Below are 15,158 nucleotides of genomic sequence, written 5' to 3'. Positions count from 1 at the left end.
ATACCTCTAATTGCGCTTCATACCTCTGTAATTGCCCTTATTTAAGTTGAGGACCCTGTTTTGAGAACCGAGCTCCTCGCATTCAAACTGAATTTGAAATTATACCATGTTGTGATCGCTACCCCCCTTGAGGATCCTGAACTATGATATCTCTTATTAATAGCACCCCATTGATCATTACTAGATCTGAAATAGCCTGTTTCTGGGTTGGTTCTGCAACATATTGTTCTAAGAAACAATCCCTGATGCACTCTACAAATTCATCTTCCATGTTACCCCGCCAATCTGATTTGTCCAGTCAATATGCAGATTAAAACCACCCATGACAATTGTAGCACCCTTCTTACATGCCTCCATTATTTCCAGATTTTACTTTGACTACAGTGAGGCAACTCTTTGGGGGCCTATAGTCGACTCCCACCCGTGACTTCTTCCCCTTGCTATTCCTCATTTCCAATCAAACTGATTGCACATCGCGATCTATTGCACCTATATCACAACTCACCACTGCGCTGATGTCTTCCTTTATTAACAAAACTAACCCCCCCCACCCCTTCCTTTTTGCCTATTTTTCCGGAATGTCGTATACCCTTGAATATTGAGTTCCCAGCCTTGGTCACCCTGCAATCATATCTCTGTAATAGCTATCAAGTCATATTCCTTTATTTCTATTTGTGCTGTCAACTCATCTATCTTGTTACAAATGCTGTGTGAATTCAGATAAAGAGCCTTAAGCTTTGACTTTTCACCATTATTACTCATTCTGGTTCTAATTTCTGCTGTAATCTTCTGCTTATATTTTCTGCCCCTCCCGTCACACTTTAATTATCGTTCGCCTCTTCACTACCCTGCACCTCTGCTCTCTCGTTTCTTTTTGATTTTTTAAACTCCCCTTCAGTTGAACCCTCCCCCTAACTAACTAGTTTAAAGTCCTATCTACAACTCTATTTATATGATTCACCAGGACACAAGTCCCAGCATGGTTCAAATGAAGCCCATCCCAATGGAACAGCTCCCTCCTCCCCCAGTACTGGTGCCAGTGCCCCATGAATCGGAGCCCATTTCTCCCACAACAATCTTTGAGCCACACGTTTACCTCTCTAATCTTATTTACCCTATGCCAGTTTGCATTTGGCTCAGGCAGTAATCCGGAGATTATTACCTTTGTGGTTATGCTTTTTAATTTAGCTCTAAGCTGCTCGTAGTCCCTCAGCAGAACCTCATTCCTAGTCCTACCTATGTTGTTGGTACCTATGTGGACCATGACAACTGGATCCTTCCCCTCCCACTCCAAGTTCCTCTCCAGCCCGTAAGAGATGTCCTTAACCTTGGCACCAGGTAGTCAACACAGCCTTCAGGACTCTCTGTCTTTGCTGCAGAGAACAGCATCTATTCCCCTAACTATATTATCTCCTATTACTACTATATTTTTCTTTCCCTACTTGAAAAGCACTCTGTACCACGGTGCTGTGGTCAGTTCGCTCATCCTCCCTGCAGTCTGTGCCCTTGTCCACACCTGGAGCAAGAACCTCGTACCTATTGGATAAGGGCACTGTCTAAGGCTCCTCTAAAGCTAAATTCTGGATCGCCATATCTGCCTCACTCACAGTCACACACTCCTGTTCCTGACCACGGTCCAAATTTGATGTAATTAATCTAAGAGCTGTGACTATCTCCTTAAACATACTGCCCAGGTAACTCTCCTCCTCCGTGACGTGTCACAGTTTTCGCAGCTCGGACTCCAGCTCATCAACTCTGAGCCAAAGTTCCTTGACAACACTTGCTCAGATCACACCGGCGTCTACCAGCTCCTACATACTACAGCAGCAACACATCACTTGCCCAGCCATCCTTATTCTATTTAACTAATTAATTTGGATGTTAAATATTTTAAAATTGAATTTCTTAACTGTAAACTTCAGCTGTAATAATGTCTCCTTATGTAAACCACTTGGCCAATCAAAAGAGACACGGAAGAGATACCCCGGCTCTCATTGCTGTTTTAAACTGAACTCCCAGCTCTCCGCGCAAAGGGATGTTAGGATATTTATGACTAGCCAGATAAGCAAGGCTAAGCAGTGTGTTTATTTTTCCCTAAGGTTACCAACAGTATTGGCAACATGAAAGATTTTTATATTATAGAAACGGCAAAGTTCCTAAGACATATGGAACGATGGAATTTCCAGATTAAAGAGAGAAAAACATATATAAAGGAGAATGAAAGGCTATATTGGGGGGGGCCATGTGAGATTTGGCAGGAGTGTGTGAAACAGCCTTGGAGAAACCTCCAGCCATGTTTGCAAAAGTTGTGTTCTGTAACTAAAGTTTGGGAAAGCCTTTTGGAATTCCACTGTCAAGTGGGTACTGTGGTGACTTGCTGGCTTATTCTTTTAAATCTAAAATCTACTTTGGACTGTTGCCTTAAAGGGGGTATGTAGTTGGGAGTCAGGTGAATTAGGAAGTTTAGGATTTTTTACAGTATTACATAATTGTAGTCTTATGTATGTTTTCTTCTGTTAATGACTATTTTAATTTAATTTTTAAAATCTCTAACAGTATTAGTGGACTTATTACCTCTGAATTCAGTGTACACATCTTCTCATACTAAATACAAATTTCAAAACAGTTGTGATAGCGTGGCCAAGTTTCGCTTGTGGATTTGGTCCACTTGGCATACATCATTTGCAACGTCATAACATATTTTCTGTTTCAACTGCAAACATGAGAGTAATTTCATTTATATTTTAAGATAGGTGCATTGCTACAGGTGAAGGTGATTGCTTAACACTTCCACTTTACCTCATTTGGCTTTCATTCCTGGAATACCCATGACAACACAGATTCTACTTCGATCATGAGTTCGCCATAGAACTGGTGTCAGCATTTAGGTCTCAAACTTCATGCAAAATAACATCAGTTTATATTTATTGCTTGTCTTTAGTGCAGCAGAACGTTTCAAGATACTTTTCAGGAGGGAATTCCAGCCTGTGGCCGCTAATGGTGGGATGAAAAATTCAGGGATTTATAGGGTTGCAGAGTTCTCAATGGGTTGAAGGTTAGAAGAGGCTGGAGAAATAGGGAAGGAGGGAGCCATAGAGAGATTTGAACGCAGGGTGAAAATTTTAAATTTGAGGCATTGCTGGACATGGAGCCAAGCACAGGAGTGGTCGTTTTCAATCACGGTGCTGAAAGAGGGACTGGTCTTTTTTGCTTCAGTTCTGTAATTTACTATGAATGTGGAACTACCACTCTGAAACATTCAAGCTCATGTCAGAAACCTGTCTCAGTTAGCAACTGTGCTCAGAGAGACCGTTAGTATTTTTCTTTATTCTTTCACGGGATGTGGACGTCACTAGCAAGAACAGCATTTATTGCCCATCCCTAATTGCCCTTGAACTGACTGGCTTGATTGGCCATTTCAGAGGGAAGTTAAGAGTCAACCACATCGCTGTGCATCTGGAGTCACATGTAGGCTAGACCGGGTAAGGTCAGCAGATTTGCTTCCCTAAAGGGCATTAGTGACCAGATATGTTTGAACAACAATTGACAGTAGATTGAGGCTAGCTTTCAATTCCAGATTTTATTAATTGGATTTGAAATTTACCAGCTGCTGTGGTGGGATTTGAACCAGACCATTAGCGCGGGTCTCTGGATTACTAGTCCAGTGGCATTACCAGTACCCCCTGTCTCCCCCCGCATATATGGCAACATCAGAAAAATCAAATTGGAAAAATAGAGATTCTGTTAGGAATGGAGTTAAAATCCATTATTGGAGCAATAACTTTGGTTCTGATATGTGTTATAACAGATTTAGAAGTTTGTGATGTTAACATTGGGTACACACTGAGTAATGTTTTCCATTCTGTAGCTCTTTTATATCTCATCCTCTGCCCTAAACATCACAAATTATTGTATTTTATGTAGAACACTAGCTTTTTAATACTAAATTGGGTTATCTAAAGTTTTAAATATTTGTTACTTTGAATATTTCAGGAGACAATTACATGGTCAAAAAGCTGCTTGGTGAGAAATTCAGTGAGCTGAATATAAATTGTGTGGATGTGCTGGGGAGGAATGCTGTTACCATAGCAATTGAAAATGAGAATCTGGATATCCTGCAGGTTCTCTTGGAACGTGGATGTCAGGTGCCAATATTTATTATTGCTAAGTGTGTTTTTATAGTGGTTATTCTAAATATAATCTTTTTAAAAGTTGAGTAAATTTTTTTTTTCAAAAGCTGACTAACTTTTTTCCATTTGTTCTAGACTACGGACGCACTGCTGGTGGCGATTAGTTCTGAGGTTGTTGGGGCTGTTGATATTCTTCTCAATCATCGTCCCAGGCGATCGTCTAAACCAACTATAGCAGTTAGTGAATTCTGTTTACTTTTATGTTCTGTGTAACTTCCAAAGCTCCTTTTAGTTTTGCTGTATCATGCACCCTTTACCAGTTCACAGGCGGCCTCGTGACCTTCCATGGAGTGTTGCAAGAATCAGTGTTGGGCCTTCTATTTACAATCTATACCAACAATGTAGATGAGGAGTGTTGGGGCCGCTATTTACAATCTATATCAATGAGGGGATTGATCTTTCCAAGTTTGTAACCTTTCCAAGTTTGCTGATAATACAAAGATAGGTGGGAAAGTAAGCAGTGAGCAGGATGCAAGGAGGTTGCAAAGGAATATAGAATGGTTAAGTAATTGGACTAGAAGGTAAAACATGGAGTACAAACTGGAGTTATGTGCTTTTCTATTCTTCCTCCAAGGTATATAAACTCACAATTTCTTTCAAAAGGTGAGGGATCCAGAGGTATTTGGGTATTCTCGTACATGTATCACATAAAGTTAGTATGCAGGTACAGCAAGCAATAGAAAGGCAAAATGGTATGTTAACCTTTATTACAAGGGGGTTGGGGAATAAGAGTAAGGAAGTAATCCTGCAATTATGTAGGGCTTTGGTAAGACCACATTTGGTGTACTGTGTATAGATTTGATCTCCTTGCCTAAAGAAGGATATGCTTGCCTTATTGGAGGTACAGAATCAGAATCACAGAATCACACAGTGCAGAAGAGGCCCTTCGGCCCATCGAGTCTGCACTGACACGTGAAAAACACCTGACCTACCTAGCTGGTCCCATTTACCAGCACTTGGCCCATAGCCTTGAATGTTATGACATGCCAAGTGCTCATCCAGGTACTTTTTAAAGGATGTGAGGCAACCCGCCTCCACCACCCTCCCAGGCAGCGCATTCCAGACCATCACCACCCTCTGGGTAAAATAGTTTTTCTTCACATCCCCCCTAAACCTCCTGCCCCTCATCTTGATCTTATGCCCACTTGTGATTGACCCTTCAACTAAGGGGAGCAGCTGCTCCCTATCCACCCTGTCCATGCCCCTCATAATCTTGTACACCTCGATCAGGTCGCCCCTCAGTCTTCTCTGCTCCAATGAAGACAACCCAAGTCTATCCAACCTCTCTTCATAACTTCAATGTTTCATCCCAGGCAACATCCTGGTGAATCTCCTCTGCACCCCCTCCTGTGCAATCGCATTCTTCCTATAATGTGGCGACCAGAACTGCACACAGTACTCCAGCTGTAACCTCACCAAGGTTCTATACAACTCCAACATGATCTCACTACTTTTGTAATCCATGCCTCGATTGATAAAGGCAAGTGTCCCATATGCCTTTTTCACCACCCCACTAACATGCTCCTCCACCTTCAAAGGTCTATGGTCACACATGCCAAGGTCCCTTTGTTCCTCAGAACTTCCTATTGTCATGCCGTTCATTGAATACTTCCTTGTAAAATTAGTCCTTCCAAAGTGTATCACCTCACACTTTTCAGGGTTAAATTCCATCTACCACTTATCTGCCCATTTGGCCATACCAGCTATATCTTCCTGTAGCCCAAGCCGGCCAATCTTTGTGTCATCCGCAAACTTTCTAATCCTACCCCCCACATAGTCACCTATGTCGTTTATATAAATGATGAAAAATAGGGGACCAAGCACAGATCCCTGTGGGGCACCATTGGACACTGGCTTCCAGTCACTAAAGCATCCTTCTGTCATCACCCTCTGCCTCCTACAACTAAGCCAATTTTGAATCCACCTTATCAAATTACCCTGTATCCCATGTGCATTTGCTTTCTTTCTAAGTCTCCCATGTGGGACCTTGTCAAAGGCTTTGCTGAAATCCATATAAACTACATTAACTACACTACCTTCATCTACACACCTGGTCACCTCCTCAAAAATTCAATCAAATTTGTTAGGCATCACCTCCCTCTGACAAAGCCATGCTGACTATCCCTGATCAAACCTTGCCTCTCCAAGTGGAGATGGATACTCTCCTTCAGAAATTTCTCCAATAGTTTCCCTACCACTGATGTGAGACTCACTGGTCTGTAGTTCCCTGGCTTATCTCTACAATCCTTCCTAAATCGCGGAACCACTTTAGATGTTCTCCAGTCCTCTGGCAACTCCCCTGTGGCCAGAGAGGAATTAAAAATTTGGGTCAGAGCCCCTGCGATCTCCTCCCTTGCCTCCCTCAGCAGGCTGGGACACAAATCATCCGGATCTGGAGATTTGTCCACTTTTAGGCCTGCCAACACCTCCAATACCTTGTCACTCCCTTTGTCAATTTACTTAAGAACCTCGCTGTCTCTCTCCCCAAGTTCGTTACCTTCATCATCATTCTCTTGGGTGAAGATGGATGTGATGTATTCATTCAACACTCTAGCGATGTCCTCTAGCTTCACCCATAGATTGCCCCCTTGGTCCCTAATGGGCCCTACTCTTTCCCTGGCTATCCTCTTCCCATTGATATACTTATAGAATATCTTGGGATTTTCCCTACTTTTACCAGCCAGAGCTTTCTCATATCCCCTCTTTGCTCTCCTAATTGCTTTCTTAAGCTCCACCCTGCACTTTCTGCACTCCACTAATGCCTCTGCTGATTTGCTTCCCTTGTACCTTTTAAAAGCCTCTCTTTTCCTTCTCATCGTATTCTGAAGATCTCTGGTAATCCATGGTTCTCTGGGCTTGTTGCTCCTTCCTATCACCCTAGAGGGAACATGTTGAGCCTGTATCCTTCCCATTTCCTTTTTGAACACCTTCCAATTCTCCTCTGTAGATTTCCCCACAAGTAACTATTCCCAGTCTACCTTGGCCAGATCCTGCCTTATTTTACTAAAATCCACTCTCCCCCAATCCAAAAATTTTTTTGCAATTTGTCTTTTTCTTTGTCTATAACAAACTTAAACTGTACCATGTTGTGGTTGCTATCACTAAAAAGCTCGCCCACCACCATCTCAGCCACCTGTCCGGCTTCATTCCCCAGAATTAGGTCCAGCACTGCACTGTCCCTTGTTGGACCCTCAACATATTGACCTAAAAAGTTCTCCTGTACACATTTCAAGAAATCCACTCCACCCAAGCCCTTAACACAATGTCTATCCCAATTAATGTTGGGAAAGTTGAAATCACCTAATATAATTACCCTATTATTGTTTTTACATACCTCCTCAAATTGTGCACTTATTTGCTCCTCAATTTCCCACTGACTATCTGGGGGTCTATAATAAACACCTAATAATGTGGTTGCCCCTTTTTTATTCCTAAGCTCTACCCACAAAGCTTCATTCGATGCCCCCTCCAAGATATCATCTCTCCTTACTGCAGTAACTGACTCCTTAACTAATAATGCAATTCCTCCTCCTCTTTTAACCCCTCCCCTGTCTCGCCTGAAGATTCTATATCCCGGAATGCTGAGTTGCCAATCCTGCCCTGCCCTCAACCAAGTCTCAGTGATGGCTACTATATCACAATTCCACATGTCAATCCTCACCCTTAACTCATTCGTTTTACCTGTAATACCCTTGGCATTAAAGTAGAGACCATCCAGCCTTGCCTTACTCCCTTGAAGCTTATTGCAGCTGTACTCCCTCTGACTTGATTGTTTTACTGTATTCTGTTGTGTCCCTATTCTGCTAACATTCTGTGTCCCCTCCTCCTGCTGAATTAGTTTAAACTCCTCCCAACAGCACTAGCAAACACGCCCGCAAGGATGTTAGTCCCGCTCTGGTTCAGATGTAGACCGTCCCACTTGTACAGGTCCCACCTTCCCCAGAAATGGTCCCAGTGGTCCAGGAATCTAAGGTTACAATTTACAATACAGGTTGAATTGATTCCTGGGATGAGGGGCCTGTTCTATGAGGAGAGTTTGAGTAGAATTGACTTAAATGCTCTGGAGCTTATAAAATTCTTAGCGGATTTGACACAGTGGCTGCTGAGAAGCTGCTTCCCCATGGCTTTTAAATTTAGGGGTTATTGACTCAGGATAAGTGGTTGGCCATTTGAGACTGAGATGCGAAGAAATTTCTTCACTCAGAGGGTTATGAATCTTTGGAATTCTCTGCCCCATAGAGCTGTGAATGCTCAGCTATTGAATATATTCAAGTCTAAGATTGATAGATTTTCAGGCACTAATAGAATTCAGAGATTATGGGGCAGAATTTTGCCCTTGTTGGGTCTGCGGGCCCCACCGGCTCTACGGCAGGCGGCCAGCCGACCCCCACCGCTGAAACGGGGCCCGCCGCCATTTTGAGTGCGTGGGCCAATTAAGGCCCGCCCAGCGGCCTGCCCGACAGGAAGTGCCATGTGCAGGGATGGGAGGGAATCCCCAGCTGTCAAAGTGCATGCGCGAAAGAGCGCACTGCTCCCTGAGACTAAGTACTGTCTCAGGGAGATTACTGACAGTCCAGGAAACTTAAAAAATAGAAAAATAAAAATATTATTAACATGTTCCCCTCATGTGACAATGTCACACGAGATGGGACATGTTAGTAAATATCACATTACATTTATTAAAGTTTTTAAAAAGGAGGCCCGCTGGGGCTCCTGGTCTGCCCTCCAGCCTTAAGGTTGGGTGGGGCAGGGCCTTTAATTACTTCAATTACCCTGTCAATGGCCTCAATTGGCCATTGGCAGGTCGGCGGGCGGACAGCTGATTTCGCTGTCCGTCCACCTTCCTGAAAATTTAAAGGGGCCGGGATGACGTCGGGGGTTCCTCCCGATGTCATCCCGTGTCATTTTCCCTTTGGCGAGCAGGCCCCACCTCCAGATCATCGACGGGAAAATTCTGGCCATGGAGATAGCACGGGAAGGTGCTTTTGCTGCAGATGATCAGCTGTGATCTTACTGAACAGCTTACTGCTGCTCTTGTTTCTTGTGTTCTTCCTCTATACCCCTTTTATTGACTCTAATATAAATAGTAGGCATTTCATTTAATTTTCTTTTAACTTTTTCCTAACTTTGAGAAAGAGTTTTGTTTCCAACAAGCTCTTTCTCTGAACAACCCAACTAAGACTGGAAGCCTACCATAAGGTGAATTATTTTCAGAGGTTCAGGGGCGAGATATTTGGTCTAGACCTTTGGCAGTAATACATAAACATGATTTTGCTATCCTGCCCATGCTGTCTAATTATTACTGTGTGATATAACTTTAATATATGCTTTCCTCCAGCTTAGTTGTGACACTCAACATGTAACATGTGGGTTGTGCAATGTGTAGATGAGAAAGTGAGCTAGCTAAATACCCCAGCATGCTATAATATATTCTAGTAGACTGACCTTTGGATAGCAATCTGCTGCAAATGATAGAATATAGGCTAGTAGCCACAATTACCAAACGCTGAATTATTGGTCTTAGCCAAGCTGTTTTGGGGAAGCATAAAATAGAAGGGAGACAGCACTCCATTGAGGGGGATGAGTTCTGGTTCTCTGGTTGCTCTGTGCACTTCTTAGTGGCAATTCAAATAACAGCACATGTATGGGAGGAGGTTGTCTTTTTACCCCCTTGATTGTGGGTGGCATATGGGTTGGGAGAGACAGTAAAGGAGAAGTTTTTTTTTTAAAAGTAGAAGTTTTTGCTATATTTGTTGTGCTTAATCAAGGGCATATTGTATTGTAGTAAAATACGTTTTTCTAAAAAAAGACCTTCACTTGTCAAAGGAAATGACACTTGCCAGTTTTTTAAACTGGCTTCATACTAAAAGGAAAAAAAAACCTTCATCCCTGCCTCAAGCTATGCTGCAGTGACCTATATGACTAATATAGCACTTGCAATTAAATTAACAAACAGCGAAAGGTCTATCTGAAATGGTAACTAAATAAGTTTCTCTACATCACTTGCTTGTGTGATCACAACATAAAATGAGGTAGAATTCATGGAAAAATCTAACTTATTTAATTTGGCTCAAGTTCCAAATGTTTACAGAAGGATCAATGTAGATTTTGTGTGACATTAGCAAGTACAGACCATTGATTGATCCTTCTCTTCTGGAATGAACAGCAACACCATACAGTTAGCACAACAAATACTATCTCTAGCACTTGAACCCTTCCTCTGCTGAATAAACAGGGTCTTGGACAGTTACACAACAAGTACTGTTTTTGCCATTTGCTATGTTGACTACTTAGAAATCCTGTACAATTAATTACACCAGTAAATCTACATTGATTTTTTCCAAAACAACTATCTCTGCTGCTTATGCAATCATTTTTCTGAATAAACAGGGACTCCATACAGTTCCATATAATGTCGCTTTTGTATAACCGTAACCCCACTGAGCAAGTAAGAACTCCATAGAGTTACACAATAAATTATGATTCTACTGTTTTGATCCTTATCCTGCTGAATAATTACAAGTCCATCAATATGTTGACTTATCCTTTTAGAAAGAATATCTCATATTAATAGGTTCTGCAAAATCTTTTCAAGAAACTAGTCCTTTTTATTTGTAGTGGCCATCTGCACTTTAATAATTTTTTCTATAAAACAGTGAGATTTACTGCAAATTTTCCAAAAACACTTGTAAGTATGTAAAATTCTGACTTGAAACATACATTGAGCATCATTTCAGGCTGTACGTTAAGGCCCTTGTTTTCCTGTGCTATGGCTTAAGCATTCAACATGCAACCTATTAAGTGTGGCATTATCTTAATTTTAGCAAGGTTTGAAAGGCTCTCTCATAAGTTGCCGTATCTGTCTGTTTTTGCACCACTATTGTGTGTTGAACTGCATATATTAAAGATCAAATTTTCTTTAATATCACATTCCTGTGGGTGATGTATATATTAGTTGTCATATCATAGTAGAAATAATATGTGTATGTATGAGAGAAAGAAAGATAATAGAATTCCAATTGGCAAGAAACTTGACTTAGAGTTGCGCGTTTTGAGTATTAGTCATTAAATTTAATGTGTTGGTTTATTGGCGTCCAATGTCATATTGAATCAGGCACATTAATCATCCTGGAGGCCTCCTTGCAACTGATGAGGCCTAATAGATATGTATGAAGGTCCAATGCCTGTATAAGGGCCCTTCTGCTAAATTCAGCCTCCTGATTACTGGATTCTCCTTTTCCAAAATGAGTTAATATACCAAGATCAGTGTTGACGACTGGGCGGCGCAGTGGTTAGCGCTGTTGCCTCACAGCTTCAGGGACCCGGATTTGATTCTGATCTCAGGTGTCTGTCTGTGTGGAGTTTGCATGTTCTCCCTATGTCCACCTGGGTTTCCGCCCAGTGCTCTGATTTCCTTCCACCGTCCAAAGACATGCTGGTTAGGTGGATTGGCAACAGTTAAATTGCCCCTCAATGTGTGTGCACTGTGATGGACTGTTGTCCCATACTGGGTGTGCCCTGCCCAGTGCCCAATGCCTGTCAGGATAAACTCCAACTCCTTGTGACCTTGAATTGGATAAAGCAGTTCTGGAAGAGTGAGTATGGACCACTGCATTTATACATATAATTTTGAAAAAATGCAGAACTCTTTTTGAATGATCAATATTTTAATGAATGATTGAACAAAGTTGAAATCTTTTGATTGAATGTTTTGTGCAATTAACCAAAATTATTAATGCAACATAGTTTTAGCTTTCAAAACTGCTATTAGTAGAGATATGTAAAGTAGTGTTTACTAATGAGTTTAATAGTTCTTGATTAACTATGGCAAGAATGAAAAATTTGAAAAAAATTTACTTAAAAAAACCTAATTGGTGATTTTTTTCTTCAGATTATCTTCAAATTTTAATGTTAAATACACATTCACAAATCACACAACTTTTTCAGGCACTTTATTCAACAACATTTGTAATTAAACATAAATGTTTGGCTGCTCAACATTTTTCATTTTCAGTTATAGTCCTATCCTGTTATGTATTCCATCTTTCCAAAACTCAGTGCTCTAATACTTTCCCTGTAAAGATGTTCCATGAGGTTGTTAACTTATCCTTGCTGCAATTCAGACAATTATGGAGCTTTCAGTCTGCCACAAGATGCATTGAAAATATTAAATACTAGACTCTTATGAACTCTGGAGCAATGTTGCAATGAAGTATGAGGTGGTGCATTTTGTGGGAAGAACATGGACAGACAATATAAAATGAGGGGTGAAATTTTGAAGGAGGTGCAGGAACAGAAAGACCTGGGTGTCTGTGCATAGATCATTGAAGGATAGATGGAGAGAGCAGTTAATAAAGCATATAGTATCCTGGGCTTTATTAGTAGGGGCATGAGTACCAGAGCAAGGATATTATGATTGAACAAAGTTTGAATCTTTTGATTGTATGTTTTGTGCAATTAACCAGAATTATTAATGTGAAATAGTCTGTCCAATTTAGCTTTCAAAACTGCTATTAGTAGAGATGTATGAAATAGAGTTTACTAGGCTCCTTCAACAGCACTTTCCAAACCCACAACCACTAAGATCTAGAACGACAAGGGCAGCAGAACATCACCACCTTGGAGTTCCCCTCCAAGTTACTCACCATCCTGACTTGGAAATATATCGCCGTTCCTTCACTGGCGCTGGGTCAAAATTCTGGAACTCCCTTCCCAACAGCACTGTGGGTGTACCTGCACCACATGGAATGTAGTAGTTCAAGAAGGTAGCTCACCACCACCTTCTCAAGGGCAATTAGAGATGGGCAATAAATGCTGGCCCAGCCAGCGAAGCCCACATCCCATGAAATGAATTTTAAAAAATTATATAAGACACTTGTTAGACCTCAGCTGGAGTATTGTGTACAGTTCTGGACACCACATTATAGGAAGGATGTGAGCACATCGGAGAGGGTGCAGAAGAGGTTTACAAGAATGGTTCCAGGGATGAGAAACTTCAGTTATGAAGGTAGATTGAAGAGGTTGAGGCTGTTCTCCTTAGAGAGAAGAAGGCTAAGAGGAGATTTGATAGAGATGTTCAAAATCATGAGGGGGCTGGAGAGAATAGATTGGGAGAAGCTGGAGAAAGTAGATTGGGAGAAGCTGTTCTCACTCTTAAAAGGATCAAGAATGAGAGGGCACCGATTTAAAGTGATTTTCAAAAGAAGCAAATGTGATGTGAGAAAAAAAAATTTCACACATAGAGTGGTTCAGGTTTGGAATGCACTGCCTGGAAGCATGGTGGACAAGTTCAACTGAGGAATTCAAGAGGGTATTAGATGATTATTTGAATAGAAATAGTGTGCAGGGATATGGGGAAAAGGCAGGGCAATGGCAGTAGGTTATAATGCTCATTTGGAGAGCTGGTGCAGACACGATGGGCCGATTGGCCTCCTTCTGTGCCACCAAAACTCTGATTCTGTGATGTACTTTATTAATTTTGCTCTCTTGTCTTTTTGTTGGAACTTGTCCAAACAGAAATTAATGCAAAGAATTCAGAATCCCGAATACTCCACTACAATGGATGTGGCTCCTGTCATCCTTGCTGCTCATCGCAATAACTATGAGATCCTGACCATGTTGCTCAAACAGGACCTGTCACTGCCAAGACCACATGCAGTAGGATGTGAATGCACACTGTGTAATGCAAAGAACAAGAAGGATAGCCTGCGCCATTCTAGGTAAGTAAAACAACATTAAAACATAACAAGTGTGTTTGTAATGAGAACCGTTACAGTTAGATTTATAAAGTTAAGCACCACAAAATTTATATGATATGTACACACAAGTTCTGACTGATTTGGGCTAAGCTAAAAGTCACATGGAACCTGTGAGTCATCAGAGACATAGGGAGGAATTCTACCATCCCTTCACACCGGCGGGATCTTCCGGTCCTGCCAATGTGAACGGGGATTTCAATGGCTGGCTGGCCCCGCCGCAGGGAAACCTGCCGCAAGGAGGCTGGGCGGAATTCAGTGGCGGGGTCGGAAAATGCGGCGAGCCATCCAGAAGTCCATTGACTTCGGCAGGATTGAAAGATCCAGCTGGCGGGCGGGAGGGGCTGGAAAATCCTGGGCATAATTTTGTTTCTCTGCTGCTAGTTGCTATGATCTGGAATGCCCCTCTTGAAAGGGTAGAGGAAGGAAAATCAGAAGTAACTTTCAAAAGATTGTTGAATCAGTACTTGAAAAAAAAAACAGGGCTATGGGGAAGGAGCAGGCAATTCACTCAGGCTTCTTAACAGCACCTCATAAACCCACAACTTTTGCCACCTAGGAGAACGGCGGCAGCAGGTGCATGGAAAGACCTCATCTACAAGGTCCCTTCCAAGTTCCACATCTTCCCAATATCCAAACATGTCACTGGGTCAAAATCCTGGAACTTCTGATCTAACTGCACTGTGGAAATATCTTCACCAAGTTGATTTAAGCAGGTCAAGTGAAAGGCTCACTCTTCCAAGGGTGACTAGGCATGGGCAGTGCTTGCTGGCATTGCCAGGAATGCCCACATATCTTGATGTAATATTTTTTAAAAAGCAGCACTAATTGGATCCTCTTTTAAAGAGCCAGTAGAGGTACAATGGGCTGGATGGCCTCCTTCTGTAATGTAAGAACCCACACACACAAATATGAGTTCACCTCTCCTTCAGGCCATCTTTGAAGGCACATAATAAATGTAATTTAGAAAGGGTTTTTAATATTGTTTCTTCATAGAGTGAGTACTATAAATAATAACAAAGAGGAAAATGCGAGGTTCCTCTCTTATTCCTCAGTTTTGCCACATTTTGGGAATTGAATTGCACTGAAATCAGATGATATATAAAACCTAATGTAAGAGTAACCTCTGGAAATTCTTCTTGAAATTGGGAAAATTAGTACAAAATGCACCAGGAGGAGCTGCTGCTGTTTTCTGTCGGATGTGCCCAACATT

General features: G+C 41.7%; 1 protein-coding gene across 1 annotated transcript in view; it reads left to right on the top strand.

Annotated features, from left to right (window-relative positions):
• trpc1 (transient receptor potential cation channel, subfamily C, member 1) overlaps positions 1–15,158 on the top strand; it is a 94,556-nt gene that overhangs the window by 9,476 nt on the left and 69,922 nt on the right. The window contains exons 2-4 of the mRNA XM_041210220.1: positions 3,994–4,145; positions 4,266–4,367; positions 13,707–13,909. Coding sequence (XP_041066154.1) covers positions 3,994–4,145; positions 4,266–4,367; positions 13,707–13,909 — 457 coding nt within the window. The remainder of the gene's footprint in view (positions 1–3,993; positions 4,146–4,265; positions 4,368–13,706; positions 13,910–15,158) is intronic.

The sequence above is a fragment of the Carcharodon carcharias genome, chromosome 2 (genome assembly GCF_017639515.1).
Source record: "Carcharodon carcharias isolate sCarCar2 chromosome 2, sCarCar2.pri, whole genome shotgun sequence".
NCBI lineage: Eukaryota > Metazoa > Chordata > Chondrichthyes > Lamniformes > Lamnidae > Carcharodon > Carcharodon carcharias.
Note: the sequence above shows the minus strand (reverse complement) of the source record. Positions and strands in the feature narration are given on the sequence as shown.